Genomic DNA, 26,189 nt, shown 5'->3' on the forward strand with positions numbered 1-26,189 from the left:
ATTTTTTGCATTACAAATGCTTTCGCACATTTTAAAAAACGGAATGAATACATAAACGCAATTTATATAAAATATCTGTACTAAAAGAACATTACAACTGTAATGTTTAGAGAGTATTAATTTCATTTTATGGAATCTTATATACGGTACTGTTTCAACATACCTGATAACAACTGCTTTCACTACTTACTGTTATAAGGAAAAATAAATAAGTAAAAGCATGTGTGTGTACAAAATGTTTGAATTGCGAATATTTATGCAAAAATATGAAAAGTATATGTAAAAGAAAATACAATTTAATAGAATATAGCACTAGGTTTGTAGTTGATACTAAATTTCAGATTTATGTTTTATTCTGATTTTATCTCCATATTCGGTAAATAGAGATTTCAATCCTTCAGTGATATCTAAAAGCAAATTTGTTTAATGATAATGCTATTTTATCAATTTGTACGTAACGCCAAACAGGGCGCAAAAATAACTTTTATTAAACACTAATTACTAAATTTAAATACAAATTAAATTTAGTAATTAAATAATTAAATAATTAAATTTAAATAATTTAAATTACTGAACTTTTTCGTTCAAAATGTCTAGGATTCATTTAGTAAAGCTATATTTTTATGTGCATAAAATAGGAAATATGAAATATGCAAATTTTGTAGCATAAGGATATTTTTAAACAGCTATTTAATCACAAAACAAATCTTTTTCCACATCTCCTTTTTTAATTTATTGTTTATAAAACTACGCAATTGCATAAACATTCGCAATCTATTAATATTGAATAAACTTTGTACGAAATTATGTTTTCAAAACATAAATATTATTTTCACATAGATTTATAATATTTCTGTTTTTCTTACAATAATATTGTTTCTCTTTCATCTTTTAAAACATCTCATATGGATAATAATTATATCTACATTCTTACTTTCTTACAATATATCGCGCAATTAGACATTAAAAATTTGCATTATAGGTCTACAAATATTAAAAATGAGCGTTCATCGTAATAAATTATCATATTATTAATTTCTCGTTTCCATTGAAATCAGTTCCAACTAATGAGACATGACAATTTTTAAAATATCATTTTCCTGGTTCAAACTGGATGCAGGTTAAATAAATTATTCAAATTAAATAGCTTTACAATCATTTCCATAAATTTACACGCATAATTCTCACTTCGCGTTCATGCCGAATATAGTTATTCTATCTTTTGTCGAATTTATCAGGATGAAAATAAAGTCATGTAGGATTGACTGTTTCTATTAAACAAACGATAAGCACGGTTTCTTTATCGCAGTCCTGTTATCAACGGACGCTAAACGCAAACTTATCCTAAGTCCGTGTTAAGTGTTTACTGTCGATAAACCAGCAGGGATAGAATATGATTCGTAACGTAGCGAACTCTGGGTAATTGATTAAATCATTGCGCAACGAAACTCTTCTTTTTTATTTATCATCGGTACACTTCAAAAGAGTTGCACATCATTGTGAAAAAGGAACGACATTGGCATTGCGGTGGGTAATTAGTGAAAGGAGTAAACCCGTTCGTTGTTGCTTCTTTTCGCAGAATTATTATTACTCGACTAGCCGGCATTTATTGCAGTGACAACGATGCAACATACATTATACTGTTTCTTAACACTTAATCTGTAACAATTAGTTGTAACCAAGCGCGTCATCAGGCTTATTTCTACGAATTGATGTTTTTCTTGCTTCAATTCTTGATAGCATTTTGTATACACACTGCTCAATTGAAAATAAAAGGTGATTGTTTAATGCGTTCGACCCGGCGTGGACCATTGGTGATCTACAGGCTGTACTTTTATGTGATTACTGCAAAAGTTTCGGGAAAATATGAGAGAAGTAACAAATAATTTTGAATTAATGGCTTTATTAAAACAAAAGTTTTAACTAGTGGTTTTATTGTTTTTCAACATATTCTGCTTTGACATTAATATATTTTCCATTATGTCGTGTCAACACATTATAATCTTAAAAATGTGAAGCTTTATTAAAATTACATAAAGGTAGAAATGGCGGATTCCCGAAACTTCTACACAGCAATCTGCGTATCTAGTGGCTCAAGCTACGAGTGATCCACGCCTAATTTTCACTATCGTGTAAGATTGATCGCAGTGACTCATCATGCTGAACACAAAAAACTGTGCCTGCCTGAATGTATTTAACGAAGAGTTAAACATGTAGAGTGAATATTCTTTGGTAGAAAGCTTTCGTTTTATAAAACTTAATTACGAAAACTGATCAACAAACTGCAATCACTTATAGAGATTTTTGTTTTTACAGTTCGTTGTATAAAAATGAAAATTGAAGAAAAATGTGCTCGATGGATTGAAGAACATTAGGAAGTAAAAACAGTACGAAGATTTTATTAATTATAATTATGTATCTTTGACTAAGGTATTTGCTATTTTACATTAATCTTGGTGAATTTTAACTACGTTACCACATTATTGTTTTCAACATTTACATGATGCCTAAATATAATAATTTGTGAAGCATGTATTTCATACATTTTTAATCAATCTAATGGAATTAAATTCTTGCAAAATCAGATTTTTGTGCGAAAGGAAATAATATTTGATATACAGCGTGTATCGTGACTAATGATGCGTTACATTGTTGCCAAATGAAAATGAAATTGTTCTTGTATACAGTCAGGTATGATCGGTGAGTTTTTCTCATAATTATCTCAAAGTCACTTTGCATGCGAAACGTTGTATCTTTTTCTAGTAACACGGGAAAACATATAAATAGATTTGTTGAACATTTAAAATGGCACGCAAAGTGACTGTGAAGTAATATTGACAATATTATAAAAATATTGTCCTTGAATAATATTAAGATTCACTTTGATATTAACGATGCGAGTTTCTTCCGCAATTACTTACCCCGAAACATTTAAAGCACTCCAGACTGCAATGCATTCAACGGAAACATAAAATTCAGTTGATGTAAATCACAACTTGTGATAGAAACATATTTCGTCTTATAAGTTAAACGAAAGAAGACGAACTTTATTTAACATTAATTCACACATTTTCAACAAATGGACCGATACGGATATGCAACATCGTTACATCATTTTACACATCGATAGAACACATGGTAACATTGACGATTCTTAATGTTAACAAACGTTTAATTATTTTCGATTAAGCACGCGCAGACTGTGTAGATATGTATCCGTTCGTTAAAAAAAAGTCATATTTAAAATTCCGTATGAGGTCGTTTCGCCAGCCAATCGCCAATAGCAGGTATCCCATGGACTCTTTTCTTTAGTGCTCGTAATCCAGGATAATTTTCTAACGCGTGTGCGCCAAAAATATTTTCGAAATTTTCAAGAGCCACCGCGAATACGAAGTCCGTCCACGTGGTCTGAAAAATTATAATTTACTGGAATTAACATTTTTAAAAACCCTTTTAGGAAATATTGTTAAGTTGTCGAAAATTTGAATACATACTCTACATGTATGGAAATAAAAAACAAACATTCCGAGATCGTGCAATTTATATGATAAGAAATGCTTTATATTAAAATTCTTAAAAAGTGTGTTATCAGTTCGTTCTTAGTTTCCTTGTGAGATGGATGCCTTCGAAATTTTCACTGTTAGATTTAATTATAATAGATATTATAAACACCAATAATCACATGAATGATTTTAGCAATTATTAGAATATATGTTTTATATATACTTTATATGATATACGTTCTATTATTCAATAAAATTCAATACAATTTTTATTTCACATTAGGTCTCAATAACCCTTTCTCGTATTTCATTATTTCCAAATTAGTCTATAAAAATTTATATTTAAAGAATCATACTCAGTTCAATGACGATAATTTCAACGATAAATTATTTTTTTTCATATAACTATGTAATTCTTCGTTTTGCTTTAGTCGTTCGTTAAAATATATTATAGATGTATTTATTCTATGTTTGACGAGTGCATACTTTATTATTTGATTTTATTGCGCATACAATGAGAAATTTTTCAAACTAAATTCTACGGTTTACTGGTTAGATCAAAGTGATGGTAATATTCTTATTACTGTTTGAGGGTACAAGGTTCGTCAGAAAGTTAGTGTCAAATAGCCAATACGATTTCACTTTGTTCTTCGGCCAGTGCCGTCAAAAGTTTTGTCACGGATACTAAAATTTTAATATCAAATCTACTGGAACGACTTACGGTAGATCCGACGGCGTAGCCTCCATTCTCGCCAACAGTTTGCTCAAACTTGTTCAAGTAAAACGGTATCGTTTCTTTCACAAGTTTCGCCTTCTTTTCTTCTTTCTTGAAGTGATCCTCCTCGGTGCGATACTGGGATATTACTGAAACGGATGACGTCAGACCGCGGACCTTGTTTATCGTTGCCAAAAACCATAACCGGGAAAGTTTCGGAAGAAAAATTAAGGTTTCCTCTAATGCTCTTTTTATTTTCGGTAGCTATTTAAACTTTTATCGCATTAGTCTCATTATTTTCTCAATACACTCGCGTAGAAAATCTTGAGCAAATCTTGACAAGAACTGAGAAGTTATTTATGGAGAGTAATAGAAATAACTGAATATGAAGATATTTAAAAATTAATGAATTATGTTCATTCTTAAATGTTGTCTCTTGTGAGATAGAAGTGTAATTTTCAATACCACTGACAACAAAGTGATTTTATCTTCAGTCATTTTGTATGCGGTAGGTGAACATAGTATATATTTAACAGATTGTTTTCATTTGCGAAAAATGTCCAGAGAAATTACTTTAATTAAGATATTTTTACTCCTAATAAGATTGATTATTTATTCTACGATAATATCGAAAATTGAGAATATGAATTTTTGAAACTCAAGATCAATAATAATTTTGCAATATAAATACAATTTGTTTTTTTATGTCACGTCCTAACCTTTTACAATGTACATTTTACACATTCATCAGTAACTCGATGTAATTGCTAGTATTTTTATTTCATTGCCAGACTAGATCTTAAAAATAGTTTATCTAACAATAAACGTAATAGAAAAAAAAGGTTATAAGTGTGCCGTGTTGCTGTAACGCGGTTTTTTGCTCACGATTTTTATGCTAACGAACATTATCTTTCGATCGTCAAGACACGAACATCGTTGCAAAGGAAAGAAAAACATATCCACAAATGTTCGAGACATTCAGGTGCGTCGAATCAAGTGAATCATTACTGGAATGAGGCAAGTATGAAAAAAAGGTATACTCGCATTCGGCACGGACAGTCGTTTCAACCGCAAATGACACCGGCGTCGATTATTTTTCTCGCTGGAACATGGAAAAAACACGATATATCTCTGATAATGGCATTATTTAATTGGCGCTCCTCTCTCGGCCGCCATTCAATCGCGGTGTTATCAAATGCGATACAAATGTCCAACTTGTTACGCGATTAATGTGAAATAGTTGAAACTGAACGCGGACCCGCGCTCCTAACGATTTTGTTTCCATTTTATACGACGTACGCTCGGATTGGTAACGCATCATGTAAACAGCTCGGGTGTTATACAATTAATTGAAACCAGTGCTCTATCGTGCACAAGATCTTTCTGCATTGAACCTGAGTAATATCTTTATTATTCTGATTCTCTTTGCAGATAGCTGGTGTTAACAGTGTTAACATGAATGTTAATCGAGGTTAAAAGAAGGAAATGAAGTTATCTGCGATAAAGGGAAGAATAATTTGTAGTTTTCTCATTGGGCATTGCATAATTTGTAGCAAAAGTCAATCCGAATGAAACCAGTTAGTCAACCGACGTTGTTTGATGTGAATTATTGGTGAATAATTACGCTGCTGTTCAAAATAAGGCTTAACCAGTTAACTGCGTTTGATGCGTATACACGTCAGCTTAAAATTCTAAAACGATAACTTTTTCAACGATGGATTATTTTATCTTCTTAGAAACACATGTAATTCTTCTTCATTTGGTTTTAGTTTTTCGTTAAAATATATTAAGTGCATTTGGCCTGCATTTAACGAGTACACACTTCATTATTTGATTTTATTGCGCACATAATAAGAAATTTTTTAAACGAACTTCCACACCAAACTCAATACTAACAGGTTAAGAACGGTTTTGATATTTCTTTTCAAGATATCAGTGGACGAAATGTTTGAATACTAAAAATATTATTTTTTTGCCTTTCGTTTGTCTTGGTTTTCAGTGCAAATAATAGAAAATCGCTAGTAACTATGCTGGCGAATCATTTTAAAGGAAAAATGGAGTAAGAAAGACAGTAACCCTTTCCGGGAAAAGAAGTATACAAAGCTCGTATAATTATGCTGTGCTGTTTGTTTCCACTGTAAATACTGTCTTGCGGAGCTCATAGCAAAAACTACTAGAATCTGATGAAAAGTAACTTACTTTAGTAGTTGGCATAAAGTGTATTATGGCCAGTACGCATGTAACGTTCGTACGCAGGCACATTTTTACGATTTAATAAAAAGAAGTAATAAACGAACGTGGTTAATTAGAAGAGTATTACAGAAAATTTATAAAAGCATTCGCCCTAAAGTTTCATTTATGAAAATTACGATAACGATCCCGGTATTATTGACTTATTTTACTGCCCGTAGGAAGTAAAGAGAAAATAAGGGAAAGCAGAGTGAATACGGCAGTGTAATTACAATAATAAAACCTAGGCCCTAACCTAGTCTCCTTTATTGCGCCATAACATAATGATTTCGCTATGAAATAGTCCTTTAACGTTTCTCGGTATCGACATTCGTATTATTTCCTGGGAATATCCTCTTTTATATATCAGACACCGATGTCACTTACGTGCTTTTTATCGGGGCAAAGATATCCGGCGACTGTTTAAGAAAAACGCTACGTGTAAATTCAAAGTAAATATCTCGAAATATGGCATGTTCTTTAACGTACTATCATAGAATAGAAAAACAAGAGACATCGACTGAAACAAGTCAATAAATTTGCCTTAAAAATTATTCGATTTTAATGTTGGTATGTAACTTCCGCTTTTATTTAAATAATTACTTACTTTATCAAAGTAATTCCAGTAAAGCGGCTTTACGTACGACTCAAAGATATTAATAGAACATTCCTCGCGATAGCATTCAAGGGTTAATTTGATTTTACTGAAGGAAAACCGTTATATTAGCGTGCATACCATCACTCACAGCAAGCACAATAATTGAATGATAATAATAATACAACCTTATTAAGTTAGAATATAATCATGCGAATAGCAGCGAAGTTCATGCTTGATATATTCTATTGTCAATCAAGCGTGGTTTCAATCTTTCGCACATTAATTAATCAATCTCTCTACATGACACACAATAGGAATAAAATATTAATTGACTTTAAAGAATATTTTATCAATCACTTTGAACGATCAACTCAATGAAGTCATAATTGATTAAGTCCCTGAAGAGAAGTTAGAAAAGTTATGTCATCCGAATTCAGGAGTCTTTAGACAGTGATAATTGCATAAGCAACAAGCTATTTGTAAACTTTATACGACTTCGTTCCGATCACTTTGTATGACGGCATAATAGAGTATAGGAACAGTTTCACTCACTTTGCTTGAGATCTCCGAGGGTATCGACAAGAACATCACACAGCATCGCTTCCCATTCGTCCCTCCCAGTTAGATTGTGCTTCCTTGCCAAGTGTCTGGCTACTGCGTTACTCTGCGCTATCAGTTTCCCGTCTATCTCTAGCACCGGCAGCATTCCATAAGGCATCGCTAAGAACAAATACAGTTCGATACAGAGCAACGAACACGATCGATACAAAATTACACAGCTTTCGAGACCGCGATGCACGGAACGTCCGTCTCTGAATAGCGGCCCGAATCATGCCGGTTTTAATCAGCGCGTCCTACTAATGGAACGGCGGTACTTTCATTTTTCCGACTCGCCAATGCCCATTTTTTGATACTCACGGTTACTACAGCTTCATAGGAATTCCAATTTTCTTCTTCTCTTTTTCGAAGAATTACTGTATTACATCTCGCGTTATTTTTCGGTTTTTGATGAACCTTTTTCTTTGAAGAAAGTATTGATGAATGTCAGAATTTATGAGATTAACGAGGGTGCGAGAATTTTTGTTTTCTTCTTTCTAAGAATTACTATGTTACGTTTTGTGTTACTTTCCGGTTTTTAAGTAAATTTTTTTTTAAGAAAGTATTGGTGAACGTTTGAATTTTTTAGAATAACTAAAGTATGAGAAGATGACATGAAAATTTGAATTTTTATTAGCTGCTGAACGAAGACCAGAATCGCGTAGAAATTAACTTCACTGATATAGATTGTCGAGTCAGGAATGAAAGGAAGATTTATTACCTCGTGTTGAAGTTTCCACTTCATTATACAAGGTGTGCCATGTAAAACAGGACATCTAATTTTCTACTCTAGAAATGTTAGCACGAAAAATGTTTCATATGCAATTTAAATGATTTGAGAAGGTAAACGAGGTAGACTTTTTTAGAAATTACACTTTTTTCGATATTTTCAAAGATCAATCATATCTTTTTATTTATATGTACAGATATTTCTCTTTACCGTATACTGTAATATACGTCATTACAAATTCAGAAAAATAATTTTTACATTACCAAGAAATAGCTTGTTATTTTAATTTAATAAAATAAATTCGATGAAATAAACTTTTCTTTGATGCTGGTTCACATGCAAAAGGTTTAAACATTTGAATTAACAGACACGTATGAACAAAATAATAATTGTATTGAAGATAATTATTCGTGATATAAAGAATGACACATTGTATGATATGATAGTAAAAATGTTAAGAGAGGAATGATATTTAGTTTCATCCGTCAGCTGATGCGTTTTTGGTGACAAGTGTGCATCTAAATTCGCGCTGTATAACATATTTTTTTATTTATTCATTTTATTTCGTCTCGTTCTCTGAAAATTTCAAACATCTTCAAATTTATGAATATATTTTGATATTCACTAAAATTGTGATTAAATACTAGAACTACCTAGCGTTTAATATGATTGATATAATTCCTATAAAAATTGTAGCAATAAAGTATTTTCAGTTTCCTCAGACATTCATTATAGTACTCAAGTGAAACTGTTTATTTTCAAAATCATTTCGAATATTCAGTGCTTTTAAACTATCAATAATTGCAAAAAAAGAGACGGAAACCAGTCATTTTGATTATTACGGTAGCTCTAGTGTCAAGTAACAACTAGTTTTCGGTAACTACTTTTTCCGCACGACGAGTATACTCGAAGTATATTCCTTCATTACGAGTACATTCGTCAATCTTAGTAACTAGTTAAAAGTGCCGCAGATTTTATGTTTTGTATTTTGATATTGTTTACGATCCACTCGTAGTATCATCGTGTCCCGATTTCATCACGGAATCTTGTAAAAGTGCGGTGCAAAGAAGTAGTTCAATCGAATTTCTTCTCTTACACTTTTTCAGCTCCGGCCAGCGTTCCTTGGGGATCCTCTCGTCGATGTAGTCAATGCCAGCGTAGGCAAATATGTATCGTATATGCTCGGCACGGCCGCGAGCGTTGAAGTAGATCAATTTGTAAGTCGGCTGTCCCTCGCCCATTTTCTCGTATCGCGATCTGTAAAAGTCAAGCGATTTGTTCTATTGTACAAACAATCCAAGTGTGGCCTCAAGTTCTAAACACGGAGCTTGACGAGAATTTATTTTCTATTTGGAATCTCAGTTTTATAATTTCGTTCTCTTTGCTATGGAAATATGTAGATACTTTGTTATTCGTTGAACTTGGGGAATACACCGTCCACGAATTAATATGATCGAAATTTTCTTGACATTTTTAGTCTATCGATCATCCGATAATCAAGAAGTTGAAACAGATGTTAAAACAGCGACAGTATATTACGATTAGCATAGGAGTCGTCGACAAAAGTAAAATTGGATATATTGGTTTATATATTTATTTTTTCCAATTATTGTAACCAATCGCTTTCTCACTTTTTTAGCGTCATCTCACTTGTTTAGTCTTGTTCGAGTCGATCACGTCATCATTTTATCTAAGACGATTTGAATTTAAGAATATTATAAAAAATTGTTACGAATCTACGTGTTGCTATTTTTTTTAACAATATTTCAAATCTCTAGTAATAAACATCAACCTATAAGTCCATATCAATTTTATTTATCAATTTTTTAATAATACAATATTTTAATGTAAACGTTTTCACGTGAACTTTTGAAAACAAAATACGTTTCGTATATTCAATAATGCTTTTTTATTGAAACCTTGGACCACATTAATATTTATTCTCTCAATATATATTATTTTCAATGGGTTGAAATTCATTATGATTGTCTATGTAATCCATAAATAAAGTTTATTGTTCTCCAATAATCTGCCATATCTTTTCAACATAAAAAAAGCAAAATTGGTTAAATTTAAATTACATAGTATATAATGTCTTCATTAGAAAAGAAATTATTTGAGCACAATTCATATTCCTCTACAATATAAAGAGTTTCTGAGTAAACTTCTTTGGTTATAAAAATACAGTGTTTCAAAATGTGAAACCATTCTTATTCTGTGGATTACAATGACCAACGACTTCTACACAAGAGTTTGCAGGGGATTGCAAGGTATCTCTGAAATTGTCACGTCGTACTGTGAACTCTTTACACCTTTGTTTCAAAGAGGAAAGGGAGTAGAAAAATACGAGGAGTCCAGTGACCCCAAATATTTTCCCCTTTCGATGATTTATCTTGTCCAAGCTCTTATTCTTTCTTATTCTCACCACTCCTTCTGTATAGTTTTCATTATTGTCTTTTCTAAAGAACTACATGCATGCATACCTTTCTATAGCGAGTTATATGCCTAAATATTAATTTTGAACCTAAATTCACTTGGTCGTATAATTTTCTACAATTTTCGTTTGAATTTTGATAACTGTGAGCGACTGACTAGTATATTACAATCGATTGCAGTATAAAATTGGATTTCATTTCGTACATGTTTAATACACGTGTTTTATTTCTGACCTTCTATTAATATGAAATTAAAATTATTTTATATTGAAATTGTCTGTTGGCAACTTAATTTAACACTAAAACTACTGATCAGCTAAATTGATTTTTTGAAATTTCTCTATAGAAACTTTAAGAATGCAGTTTGCGTATTACTAAATTAATTTCTTTAATAATTTCTTAGAGAAACATCTTATATCTTTTTATAATTGCAAAATGAAGAAATCAGAAATGGGTTATTTTGATCCGTCTCGTAGTTTTAGTGTTAAAAGATGTTTTTGCATTGATATAGTTTGAAAAGTAGTTAGTAGGGGGAATGAAATTGTATTTCCTATTTCAAGATCTAAAACATCAAATCAAGTAACTTCGAATCAATTGTACTGTTCCTTATCATTCGTTTTTATAATAAAACAATCTTGTCTATTACTTAGAGTTTTGGTGTTCTAAATTCGGCATGAAATTCTCGGAAACCGGAAACGAAAATACGATATCGAACCAGTATAAATTCAACCGCGACATACGATGTATCGATTTTGTTAGGTGTCCTGACCTAATATCCACGGTTCGTCGATCAATGAGTTAATTAAAATTTATATGCATCTTATTATACGTATATAGTTTCCAATTTGAAATCTGAATAAATTTCGTAGATTTCTATTATTTAAGTACATTCTACTTACATACATTTCAAGAATAAAAATGAATCGTGCATTTTCAGTGTTTGAAAATAACATTAGAAATACTATCTACAAAAGAGTATGTACTTTTATTTTTATTTTACAACACTTAATCTTCTTACAGTTACAAAATCAGAATCCACGGTTACTTTCATTTCGTTCATCTGTTATCATTAAAACTTTATTAACTCAACAAAAATCCGTTTGTCATATGCGTGATAGATGACAGACGAAATAAATGATGAAAGTGCAAAAGTTAAAAGATTAATGAAATATATCAGCAAAGAGTAGATGTTAGAAATAACGATCCTACCTTAAAAGCAGATTTATTAATTTCCAAAGTATAAAGTGCAATCTTCTTAATTTATTGACTGACGAAGACAAACGAACTTATTATTTGTAATTTGGTTTTTAATTATTTACTTGAAGGATTGTTGGAACCAATCTCATTAAAATCCATACCTTAATAGACCTTTTTATTCCTACATAATCCATTTTATTTTTTATTGAAAGCTTCTCTGAACTATGACGGTGCGTCAATAGCGGTTCACGTGATGGAGGTCAGTGTCGCAAGAGAGACACAGCCAATGATCAGATTTACGTCGATTGCATTGATTAATTTTCATCCAAAATAATTAGAAAACGAAATGAAAGTTGTAATTTTGTCATTATTTATTTCCATTTTATTTTTGCTCGTAAAACCATCTTTTAATGTACGAATTATTCGTAGTCTGCATCCCGTGCTAATACTAAAGCCACCAGACGATTCGAAATTACCCACTTTGGATTTCTTCTTCTAGAATTATTAAAAAGATACAAATGATTTTATGAGGAATTAATTACTTCAATAATGCATAAACTAAAATATAGACAAATCGGAATTTCAATAAATGAATTTTTGTAATTTCTATAAGAAAATTATAAACAGTCTGCTTGCCAACGTGGTAGTTCTACTGTTAAGCTTTATTTTGTCGAGTCTTTGCTTACCTAGTATAATACTAAACGCACCAGTACTTTATATGAATCTATTTCTACCGTAATCAGAAAAATAATTGGTTATAAATTAAACGTAAACAAGTTAGACGATGAATTCTTCTTATAGGAAACAGAAACAGAAGGGCAGACAAAAATTGAAAAATTGATTAATCGGACAATATAACAATCGATATAAAGTAAAATGGTTGAATGAAAATGTAGCATTTTAAATCTAGTTTTAACTAGTTTGTTGTTTTTGACGAGTATACTCGCCATAAAGAAATGGCAAGGTTTTGTCTTATGACGAGTATACTCGTCAGAACATCTATAATTTACATTTTGCGGCACATTTTAGGCATACACTTTTCAAAGAGATCGCAATAGCTAACTGGTTAATACCATTGATTTAACCGGTCGCGGTACGTTTAGTGATAACATTCGTAATTCCATTTACCCTATTTCCTTCTCGATCGAATTATCTGCGAGCTGCCCTTCGCCGCTCATCCCTTTCGAAATTGCTAAAAGGCTACCGCGATTCCTTAGAACCACGAATCACTCTCGCAATTTACAGCCCCGTAATCCGTGGGTAGCTTCCGTATCCGCGGGGAATTTTAATCTACTCGCGAATCTCCGGCCGCTTGTTTCGAGGATAACGAGGGGGTTGCGTGTTCACGTGCGTGAAGGAGAGGCTGTTATCAGATCCCGAGGTTTGTCCGTCGAGATAAGTCGAATATGCCCCGGAAATTGTTGAGATTCATTGCTGACGCCTCGGAGATAGCTTGAATTAACCATCCAGCTACTGAAATTGCCGGCGTCCCTCATAATTATTCGAACGATAGCAGACTGTAACTCCGCGCATAAACGGCGAAGATCATACTTTGGATACAGAGTTTGTATTCGTCGTCCTGTAAATAATTTCTTAGATAATTTAATACATTACCTGGATAGATAATTTAACCGACAACCGGTATCGCGGAGGCGTGAATTCACTTAACTAGTGGTTTTCGACTGTTCTCACGTAAATGTGACTCTCCTATTTTGAGGCTTACCGAATCAAATTAAAAGTAATTGGTTTTGGCATATGTTGTGTAAAGATTACTAAATATTTGTTGTATTTTATTTGCGTTATTCATTTTATTAAATTCGTTTACTTTACTTTATTGTTACTTTACCTTTCACTAGATACATTTTAATCAGAAAACATTTTCAAATTCATGTTGGAATTAAAGAAATGGCACACTGTACAATTTAAATACTTATGGTTTCACTGACATAACTACGTATATTTGGTGACACGTTTATTAAAGATTAAACTCAATAGTAAGTTTTATGATTAAAACTTTTATTAAACGTTACTATGTAAAATTCGTGTTAACCTTTATTTTTATATAAAGTTATTTCGCGGCAACTTATAAGTACATTCGTTGGGATTTGAAAGTTTTCCAATTTGAATATTTCTATATTCATATATTTTTAATTTCTCCAATTTGTGCAGCAACGAGTAAAGTTTTCTCGATGTTAAGTGGCAACTAGTAGATGTGATTTTATAAAGTAAAGTAATTTTATAAAAATCACTTTAATGCGAAGATTCTGTGGTAGTCAGGTTTTTAGAAATTGAACGGGTCATCCGGTTAAGTCTCCCGTGTTAAAATCATCGGCTTCGAAGGAGTTAACAAAGATTATACGCTTCCGAGGTGGGAAAAGGGTAATGCAATGTTTGTTTGGAGGTGTAAACTCGCCGTGCTTCATCGTATTTCGAACGAACTTACACTGAACTTTAACTGAGTTTCTAACCCCGAAATCTCTAACTTCTTTCCGAAGCTTGACGATGTAAACCAATAATGTGCTTTCCTGAATCAATACTGGAGCCGAAGAAAGGAAAATGTGAGACATTGAAAGGGATTCGAGACTCTGGATAGGAAGATAATGAAAAACGGATTTTACAAAACGTCATGAAAAGAATGTACAGCAGTCGATATAGATTTTTAGGATTTCTGAGAGGAAATCACTGTGAATGAAAAGATCTGTGATGTCGAATCTCTAACATTGATGAGAATCTTTGTGTTTCTTGTTCAAAAAAGCTTTTCACGATTGTTCTGTTTTAAATAATTTGATGTTTAATATAATAATTTAATATAATATCACATAAAGGAAAAACATCATTGTAATCGGTTTTTTACATGGTACATCTAATGATATTCTGAATTCAAATAGAGTATTAAATTTGACGTAAAAAGCTATTACACAAAGTAGGATCTACAATGGATATTTACTGAAGTATTTTTAAGTTAACACTAAAACTACTGAGTATACCCGAATATTCGGAATTTATATCGGCTATCCTGACTGATTCGATAGTTTAACACTAAAACTTGATTAACACTAAATCATCGTAATAATATTACTCGTATGTGTGTATTCACATATTAAACAGCAAATTATTTAAAACGGAACGATCGTGAAAATCTTTTTCATAATTTTTATGAAAATTTATGGAACAATTAAACATATGTATATATAAGAAGTGACCGGGGTCCAGATCTATATAGCGCGTAGTCACAGCCCTGCATAGCTGTGGCCGGCGAGCGATGACCGTGTAGCGCGAAAGTTCCGTGCACGCGCTCTTCGCGGACATTTTCTTACCCTGTCCCAAAGAAAAACCGATCTCACGCTTCCCGCGCGAGGTTCCTCTTCAGAAATGTCTGCAGAATCCAAAGGCGCATAGCAAATTCGTGCTAGCCAACCCACTTTTCGTAGAAATGTAACAGAAGTGTATACAAAGTACGCGCATCTACCCTTTTTTAACATTTGATCATCATTTACAAACATTTAATGATATGCAAAATTCAAAATTTTTATAGCTACATGTTCGGGCAAGTTTCCTTTATTTTCTGCGACAAATTTTAACTGCCTATCGTTTTTAGTTTGCACGTAACATTTTGTTTTCTGAAAAATTCGACCATTTTTACAAAAACCCAGTTTTTTCGAGAACTGGACGTGACCCAGCAATTTGGTTTTCGGATTCGTATTTAGGGTCAGGAACTCTATAAGAATCATTTAGTGGTTATTGTAAAAAGCAAAATAGGTTAAAATTTGTTCCACAATGTAATTAAGCGAAGTTCGTTCCGACAGATAATTTGAAATGCTAAAGTCATTATGTGACTGGCCTTGCTTCTTGCGAAGCAACATTACGATAGTCGTTTGGTCACGTAGCATAGGATAACATATCAACACAAGCGACTAATTTCTACAGCATCAAAATATAGTTTTTTAATTCTAAGGTGAGTAGAAGCAGCGATGAAAGTGAAAGGAATTGTCTAACTATTTTGTATCGAATGCATTTGAATTAATTACAATGACATAATAGTTCAGAGTTTTCAGAATTCAATATTTTACTAATCTTCTGTACTTCTTTGATTAAAATATTTGTTGTCATTTTGAAATTCTTTGTTTCTAAAACCTGTTATGCATTCAAATGTATTTTACTGGCAAAATAATGAAACTTATTTCTGTATTTCCAATGATTTTATCTTTTATGCAACTGACACATTTGCTCGTGAAAATAGAACGATGGTTTTGAGTAGAGGAAACCGTCAGTGCATGTTCTTTCACTGTTTCAGACTGCGTATCATTTAGACCATGTTTCAATGACCAAAATGGGTAGTAATCCAACCGGTGAATAATCCGCATGAGAGAACTTTCCAACCCAAGAAATAAATATCGTTCTTTGTTCTTTTCGCTGTATGCGGGTGAATGTTGTCATACTATACAATGACTTGTCCATTCATGTTTATGTTATATTCACATTTTTCCATTCTATTTCATCGCTGAAATAGACAAGTCGGTATCGATAATAATCTAAATTAACTTGATCGCGTTGCAGCAGCTTATGATATTCGATACGTACTCTGAACATGCAATCAAATATACAATATCTTCTCGACGTGAATACTGAGCCTCAGTATTGACGTTTCTGTTGATCAGATTCAATTCGCAATTTCCTTTATTCGGTGTTGTAGCAGAAGACACATGTCAAATCCTCATGTAAATGACAATTTACAATACACAAGAAACGAAACCTTATAAAATTAATAGCAATGCTAAAATGCTAACCGTCTATGGGCCGAAGTTTTTTTCGCGGCTATAATAGAATTTATGCAGTATGAAATTAATAAATATCAACCTATGAATACAAATTAACAATGTATTCAGTAGTCTTAATAATTTCATTAAAACGAATATATTTTGCAACTTTGAAATTACAATAACGTTAACGTTTACAGCTGCGCGTATAAAAGCATAAGTTGATTAATCATTTAATGTCACTCGTCAATTTATGGTAAAAAATCAAATAAATCAATTTAACCTAATATATTGATGTATGACTTCAAAGTCACACGGGTCTATAGAGGAAAATTGACATTTTGAAATCAGAAAACGAAAAAAATATATTAGATCCAAAAGAAAATTACAATTCAATAAAAACACACGGAGTCAACCTCTTGAATATTTCAAACACAGATAACAAATATTATTGACACTCATTTTTCTACGTCAAAAGAAGATAGATACTTATTACCATTAAAGCAAACATAGATTTACAACAAGCATAAATTCCCTTTTCTTCGTAGTAAATTATTTCTATCGAAATACGTATGTACCTCTGATCAATACAACTACCAACAAAATAACAATATGATGCATTTGCATTTATTATTTTATCGTATATTTATATTGCTTACTTCATTTCCGCGATAGGCTACACAGATTAAGACTAGAACTACCAATTAATACGATTGATATGTAATCTCTATGAAAATTATAACAAATAAATTATTCTCAGTTTCCTCAGACATTCATTCTAGTTGACGTATCGTTTGCGTGTTCTCTTATCTGATAAACACTTGTCATATAAAGGAGAATTTCTTTTGTCGTCGTTGGACATTATAAACACATTATATAATTATTAATATTAGATATTACGTAAAGTTCTGTTCGATAATGTCATCTCAATTATTTAAAGATTCTACAGAAGTAGAATCCATAAATTACTATCACGCTGGGTACAGGTCATTAACACTAGAACCACCGAGTATTTAATATGATTGATATGTAATCCCTATGAAAGTTGTAACAAACAGATTATTTTCAGTTTCTTTAGACATTCACTATAGTATTCAAGTGAAACTAAGATAAAAGTATCAATAGTTGATCAGTTAAGAAGAATTTTCTGCGTGAAGAATAGTAAACGCTTACTCATTTATTAAATAGAAAGATTTGAACTTCTTATATTATCTAACAAAGCGAACTTTTTTGAAATAGTTATATTACTCAAATTTTATAGATATTTTTGAGAATTCAATACTTGCATCAGAAGTTGAAGACCATCCTTCAAAACCAGAAAACTAATAATTGACCATATGTTAGTTAGCAATTAACCTCTTATAGTGAAACCAAAAACACTGAAACTGATTACTTTAATATTGTTTATTTTCAACAATTGTGAGAAATTACAAGTAAAAGGACAAATACAATTGAAAGGAAGTTATTGTAATTTTATGTTGGAAGTTGAACGCATACAACTAACATCTATGAAATAAATTGTTAGCTTTCACAACAAACAGTTTAATTCAGGTAAAAGAGTTTCGGAGTTGGGTTAGTAGATGTTGCAGCATTCCTACTGCGCCTTTAAAATGATTACTTTTAAAAACCTTATTTTTTACGTTTTCCTGAAAAATGTTCAATCACTGATATTAGGTCAAATGGTGCATTTATCCTATATATTTTCAAAATCATCTCGAATATTCAATGCTTTGAAAATATCGATAATTTCGAAACAAGAAAAACGGAACCAGTCAATTTGACTGGTACAGTAGTTTCAGTGTTAAATTCGCACTGAAATCTGAAAGACCTGTCAGCCATGACATGGTGGTCAAAGCGTTAAACGTTCAATCCAAATCACCTTTCAACTCACAGCCCGCTAATCTCGATTTAAAGGTTGCTATAGCGACGATGGCACCCAGGTCGATTTTCTTGGCCGAAACGGCAAGTCGCGATTCCAGAAATCAATTCTGTCGGTGAATCCGGCAGCTGCCACGACAGGGACGGAATCAACTGTTTGTTAATCCAAGCAACGACGATCGTTTTATCATCATATTTCAGTGCGTGGCGGCGCAACATGGCGTACTGTTTGTGATGCCTCCTATTATTTGCTGGTTATTAAGCCGCCGGTAAACAGCGACAGCACGCGACAATAACTAAACCGCTCGCTGATTGGATTTATACGGGGCCAAAACGCGTCTACGAACAGATCCGACCGATTAATCGGAAGCAGCTACCTACACGATTCGCAGCAACGGATTACCGCGTGACAACCGTTTCCTATCGATTGTCGGCAGAGATCCGCGGGATGGAACGCTGTGCTGCATTTTTAATGGGTTTTTAATGGAACACCGAATATCGCTCTGCCGTTCCTAAGCTTCTGTGAGACGTACTTAAAGTTCACGGGGCATTCTTACCGCTTTACATTATTCGAAACAGAAGATTGGGGATATACAAATTTCATTCTAAGTTTCGTAGAAACTTCTGGAACTTGTTGCATTTTTCATTAACCCTTGGACACGGTGGAAGATTTAATTGAACTGTAGAGTTTTTGGAAATATCATGGCTCTTTCCATTAATGTACCGCAACCGGAAAATGACTGGTTTTAAAATTTAATTTAAAATTCTACATTTTCTTTCATTCATTTAACTTCATGTTAATTCTTATATATCCCGATTAACCAGTTTTTTAATTTACATATTTTCTTTTATTTCAGTTTTCACTGAGAAAAATTGATCAGGTAATTTGCTTGCCTTTATTTTATAATTAATTATTTAGCAGATTACAGTAGAAATAGTTTTATATAAGGTGCTGATATGTTTAGTGTTAATTTTAACACTAAAACTGCCGCATCCGTCAGAATGACGTGTTCTTATTTCGCAATTGTTGATCTCGTAAAAGTGTTGAATGTCGGAAATGACTTAAAAAATAAATATTTTCACTGGAATGCTATCATCAATATGTGAAGAATTTGAAAAAAATTTATTTTCACTATTTTTATAAGGATTACGCAATAATCGTATGAAACGCTCAGTTCTAGTGTTAAATTACAGTGAGAAATCTGTACGCCACAAATTTCATGCGTTTATGTTAAATATAAATGTGCTGAATTCTGTAAAATGGAATCTTCCGGAAAAGTAGCAAAATTTGTATTCCTCCTTCATTCCAATTTTCTTCAGGATAACCGAAATTTTGTTCAACACGAATCAATCGGCAAACAAATACACGTTATATTAGAAATATAGCTATAGAAAATATCAACCCTTATTTTCTATTGAATCGCCACATCAATATTTTTCACGACGTTGATTGCTGCCGGATGGCGAAATCGTGGAAACCTAAGGTTCTTATGTCGGCAAAGAATTCGTTTTTTGCTCGGGGACAACCTTTGGCTGCCTTTGAAGCAATAATCTCGTTACGGAGACTTCGATCCTCGGATACTTAATGCAATATCGATATCAGAATCGTGTCTCATAAAGAACTTCCTTTCACAAGTTTTTGCCCTTTCAAGTAACACTGGCAGTTTCAAAAGTAAATCAAAACCATGAGGAAGGTAGGCGATTCATTTTAAAACATCCCCCTTAATACACCACGTTAGATCAACACACAGGATGAATGAAACAAATATCGTAGAAGGCAATTTCTTTTACATCAAAATCTACGTTTTTGGGAAGGTCGGTTTCGCGCGTTAATCAGATACAAATTCTCGTTGAATGTTACTCGACCAATTTTAACCCTTGACAATCGAAAGGCTTCACTATGCAGAAGTGCAAAAAATGTATTCATTTCTATGGATTATACTCATTCTAGTTGGAGATATATTTTTTATTTTATTATACAAAGTTTTATAAAATTTTCCTGCATATTTTACCAATATTCTGATGTTTCGTGGGCGAGGTGAGTATTATTACAGAGTTATCGGTCGTATAAGGTTAATTAATTTCGAATTATCGAATTGCGATGGACCACATATCGAAGAAATTACTTTATCGATTGTCTCGAGCCAAACTACATTTAACTCGAATTCAACGTAGCGATAGTTCACCCAGAATCCGACAAAGTGGGCCCAGTTGTTCGTGATATTTGCAAAAGGCAAACAAGTCAATAAGCAGCAAGCGTGATAGCGGTAGTCTAGCAACCGCATTTGACACAAAATCAATGCCCAATGCTCTGGCGAACCTTAATTCAGTTCGTGGGCGGACAGGCTGCCGTATAAGGGATCAAAGTATTACCGTCGACGTTACGCTACCCCTTTTAACTCCTGTGTCGTGAACGGAAACACTCGTCGATCGTTTTTCACCCCAGATCATTAGTCTGAACGGCGACTTTAATTTCCCCGTTGCAGAGTTCTAGATCATTCTGTTTCACGAAAAGAAATATTACCAAGGAATTAGTTGTTGCTGTTTGAACAATATTCTAATTAATCCATTGCTTTGTAATATCGAGCCAGAGTTATTGTAAAATCTTATTTTTCTGTTACTGCTAAAGTATTATTATTATGATGTTTTTAAATATTTATTATTAGCTGATATTTTTAAATATTATTATTATCTGATATATCTAAGTATTTATTAATTTCTGATATTTTCAAATATTTCTAAATATTTATTAATTTCTGATATTTTCAAATATTATTATCCGATGTTCTTCTGTTCGTATTAATCGAAGGATAATATTAATTTGTAATTATAAATATTGAACTTTTGTAATTATTTAAATATAAATTGTAAGACAAAGCGTTAAGAACGGTTAAAATTCTCTCGTGAGATATTTACTACCACTTGTTGCTATATTTTGCTAATCGATTTTGTTTGTTGGAAAGTAATATTGGTTTCGTGGTCGCGCATAAATGAATTTGCTGTGCTCTCAATCTTTCACTCAAGCAATTGTATATATAATTTCCGTTATGTTTTATGACTATATTTTACTGTCCTATAAAATCATTAATCTTTAATTAATTATTAACAGAAAATAATTTTCTCTCACTCTAATTGAGAAATATCTTAAGTAATTATTTTAATTTTTACAAAATCTACATTTCCCTTAACCGACGAGTTCATTAATGATCCGTCCGTGTCAGTTACACAGAAAATGGAGAATTGAGTACACAACTATTCTGTGATCGTGAATTACAGTTGCACGATCATGTATCAGTTTCATTCAGAATGAAAAACGAAATGTTTCCTCACCCAACATTTTCCAACCATCCATCTTGACTCTATTTATAAATTTGAAACTCGAATAATACTGCATGGAAACTCGAGAATTCGAGATTCATTTCAAATTACGGAGAAACTGGATACCGTCGGAGCAAGGAAATTTCGACGTTGTTCTTTTTTGTTCACGTGCAACGTAATACTTCTGCAACGGTTATAACGGTGCTCGTTCCGATTTCTATTGCCGTGTTGTTAACGACTTGCCAATCATCGATGGCGGACGTTGGCCAGTTCACTCAATAATAAATTATCTGACGCGTGGATTGATCATGAACACGTACAAGCTACGAAATTGAATTCCGCCCTAATCCCTGTATTGCACTGCAACGTGTTACATACGGTAGCATTGTATTCATTGTAAATACGCTGCGAGCCAATTAATTTTAAAAGTAAACCAGAAGATAAATTTGAAACGTTTCCAACGTCAGTCGCACGTTGTTATCGATGGTTTGCTATCATTAATACTAGAATAACTGAACCCATAAAAATTACGGATTTCACATTTCTTATTTCACATTGCAAATACTATTAACACGTTGACCGTAGAATTTTGAGCGTTTTGTATAATATTAGTTGTTCTTTCGTAACGAAGCTAAATGGTATTGGAATTGGTTACTGATGGTTTGGTATCGTAGTTCTTGAGTTACACTATCATTTAGTTACTTGTGTTATTGAATATTTTGATTCGACATCAGTTTCCTTCATGTAATTGTCTTCAAGCATTATATTATATTTGTTATATGCCAAAATAGAGGAATCAGTGGATATGCCAATTTATTTTCCGTTAACCACTTTAATCTTAAAGTTCTGTGTATAGAATACCTCAATACACTAAACTTCATCAACATGATCAGTCAATATGTTGGTTTCTCTAGTGTTAAATGTATTCATACAGGAAAGCTACGAATTCATTTCATACTAATTGAATCGCCATCTCCGCGTAATCAGATTTATTGCATAAAAACAGACATGACAGTTGGACAATTATTTTTATTATTTTATGACTCTTATTTTTATCAGTTCTGTTTTATTTGATATGTTATCGATTTCGTATGCAACATAAATTGTATAGACTTTATGTACTTATGGATCTTCAATTGAAAATTTATAGAATACATGTAAATGTTTATATTGACAAACGTTAATATGAACTTTATTTTATTCCAATCATAAGGAGTCTTTTAGTAGGTGGAATACTTTTTCCGCTTACTCCAGTTTTTATAAAACTACCGAAATAACAATTTTCATATAATTTTTTCGTATAATTATTTTATACATTATTTTTTAATATCTTTCTTAATTTAATTGAATATTATTTGCCGAACATTAGAAAAAATTTATTACGGATGATACCAAAGTCTCGGAAAACTTACTAAGGACGATAACTCAACGACAACAGGTACACACATATATTGTATATATTACCAAGTAAATATCGCGGAAATAACAGCAAATACAGTTCCGATGTAGTTGAATTTGTAATCATGTTATGAGGCTACAAAATGTATTTAGCATAAGTGGAGACAGCAAAGTGCTCGTATTACCAACATAGTATGGGAATAAAGTACATAAATGCATTGCTTTGTAACTGGTAGTCCAACCAGGAAATATAAAATTCTGCAATAATCTTTTATATGATAGAGTAAGGAATCTGCAGCAGAATTTTTTCATTTGCAATCCCGTTGTTGAGAGAAAAATATGAAACACGTCAAGCACACCAGTATTTGGTCGACTGTTGACAAAACATGTTCAAAGACGACCTTTTCGAATACGTGGCATCAAATAAAAATATTATTCTATCTTCTCGACTTACCTTTTCATACAACATTACAAATTGTTCGATTAAACCAACAATTGCAAGACATCTTGTGTTTGATATTAATTTTTGAATTTGTTCTCTAGCAATATTTTTAAACAATATTTTATTAAATAAAACGTATCGTCTTTATAAAATATAAATAACATTCAATAAAAAGAATCTCTGCGATTTTCTGCACATTATACCATGCCTTACAACATTAGGCGAAGACGTAGGCAGGAATTAAAACAATTTATTTACAATAAAAACAATTTACTCTTCTTTACATGAAATATGTAATATTGATCGTCAAAAATATGTGACAGTGGTGGCGAACGTATTAAACTGTAAAGAAATGTTCAATATAAAAAGAAAGTTCGATAAATGGTATAGCAAATAGCAGTTTTATGAATGACAACGAAATTGTGAAATGTAGAACATATCGAAAGGAAACTTTGGGGAAAAAATCATTTGATTACTGCCATTAGTCAGGGAAGCAAAATTCAGGAAGAATATAATATAGAACGAAGTATAGTACTGCAAGAATAGGAAATAGTGACAAAGAAGAATGAATTTCAGAGCGCGCGTGTAAAGTGATGGTCGCTGTAAATATGTAAATATGATACATCTTGACAATGACATATGACTAGTTTCTCTTTTGAAATATACGAATCGAAATATTTCTGATATTTCTAGACATCATAAAATTGCACAAAATTAGTAATTTGCAATATTAAAAATGATATTGCTGAAAACAAAAAGTGACATTTTATGTATGAGGTAACAGATAAAATTTATTGATATGCAGCAGAAATTACGGCGGAAATACGTTATAGTACGTATAATTTTACTTTGAAATAAAAAAGATATTAAAAAATATTCGTTTTAGTGACGGATCATTGTAGCGGAAGGTTTACAAATAACATACATAGTGAACTTATTACTGACTGAGTATGTAAATATGGGCTAAGTACTTATTACGATTGTGCATATATAATAAGTAAATGGTAAGTGCCTATTGAATTTATTGCTTCATAAATTAACTTGTGAAAACATGAAATTGCATAAGCGGATGCAGTTTACACGTGCCATATATTAAGCACACTACAAACTATTTAATCTATTATATTAAATACCATTTCAATGAATTACTAATTCACGCTCCGTATATTATCGATTATTATTGTTTAATCGATATAATAATTAAAAGAAGAAGAGTTATTATTGACATAATATCTACATTTGAGTTGGTTTGAAGCAAGTGTTGAATTTTATATGAAATAGTAGATTTGCCAGTACAAATTGCAATATATTATATTTACACCACATGATCTCACCAAAGTTATTTAACTGCGGCTTTCATAAAACAAGTGACAAAATGGTATTAATGCTGACTCTTTAACGTTTTAATTAGATTACACTCATATATATTGTTTTTAATGTTTCCGATGTTTTATAATTCATAATTTAATAATAATCGTATATTATTGTTTAAGTATAATTAATTAATTTATTATAATTCAATAGGTAATAAATTTTTATCTAATTTTAAGATCAAGTAGTAACAAATATCATTGTTGATAAAATTCTTTAGATGATAAGTATTGAAGAATGAAGTAAATACATGTGACAAAAGTGCAAATGTTGATGCAATCACGAGATAGCAGTTCATACCACGAACACCAGGGAAGACGATTTAAATTCATTATTCGGTACTTTCTTCTTTCTCGCTGGGTTACTCATAATACGTAGCTCCTTTAGGAGCTTCTGAATGATTCGTCCATTCAACCCCATTTATCGACGTTCTTGTAATCTTCCATCTACTTAAGCAAGTCGTAAATCTTCTAAAATTCACATTCTGTTCAGAACAGATGAAAATTCGACCATTTTTCAGCACTGATCACAATGTCAATGATAAAAGAACTTGAAGAATTCTTGCAAAACTTTAACATATTTAACAACTATTGAATTTATTATTTAAATACTTAAATGGTACAATATTATTACAGTATCACATAAAATTAATAACATATTCTGTTTATAAGTTGAATACAATTACACAAATATTATTAATGAATAATATTAAAAAATATGAAATAATCTTAATTTATTTAAAATTTGTATATTTCTTTACATTGTTATAACTCTCTCAAGTAGAATTTTTAATTTTTCTACAACGACAAGTTGCACGATTTTTAGTATGAACTTAAATTATCTAATTTCACAAGTTTCGCCGGTTTCTTTGTATTATTATCTGATTGAAAATGTAGATTTCATGCATTTATACCAAATATGGATGTATAAAACTTTAATAACTCAATAAAACTTTTAATAGACAAATCGAAATTAGCAATCTCATTCGATTGCTATCGATATCACGATAAAAGGAATTTTG

The 26,189-nt window shown here is 31.8% G+C and overlaps 1 protein-coding gene across 2 annotated transcripts in view; it reads right to left on the bottom strand.

Annotated features, from left to right (window-relative positions):
* The window catches only part of LOC116431296 (glutathione S-transferase), a 30,748-nt gene that overhangs the window by 687 nt on the left and 3,872 nt on the right, over positions 1-26,189 (bottom strand). For both annotated transcript variants that reach the window (XM_076370781.1, XM_031986474.2), the window contains exons 2-5: positions 9,469-9,629; positions 7,598-7,765; positions 4,225-4,367; positions 164-3,408 (exon numbers count right to left, since the gene is read on the bottom strand). In XM_076370781.1, coding sequence (XP_076226896.1) covers positions 3,241-3,408; positions 4,225-4,367; positions 7,598-7,765; positions 9,469-9,613 — 624 coding nt within the window. In that variant the 5' untranslated portion in view covers positions 9,614-9,629 and the 3' untranslated portion in view covers positions 164-3,240. The remainder of the gene's footprint in view (positions 1-163; positions 3,409-4,224; positions 4,368-7,597; positions 7,766-9,468; positions 9,630-26,189) is intronic.

This window comes from Nomia melanderi, chromosome 9 (genome assembly GCF_051020985.1).
Source record: "Nomia melanderi isolate GNS246 chromosome 9, iyNomMela1, whole genome shotgun sequence".
Taxonomy (NCBI): Eukaryota; Metazoa; Arthropoda; class Insecta; order Hymenoptera; family Halictidae; genus Nomia; species Nomia melanderi.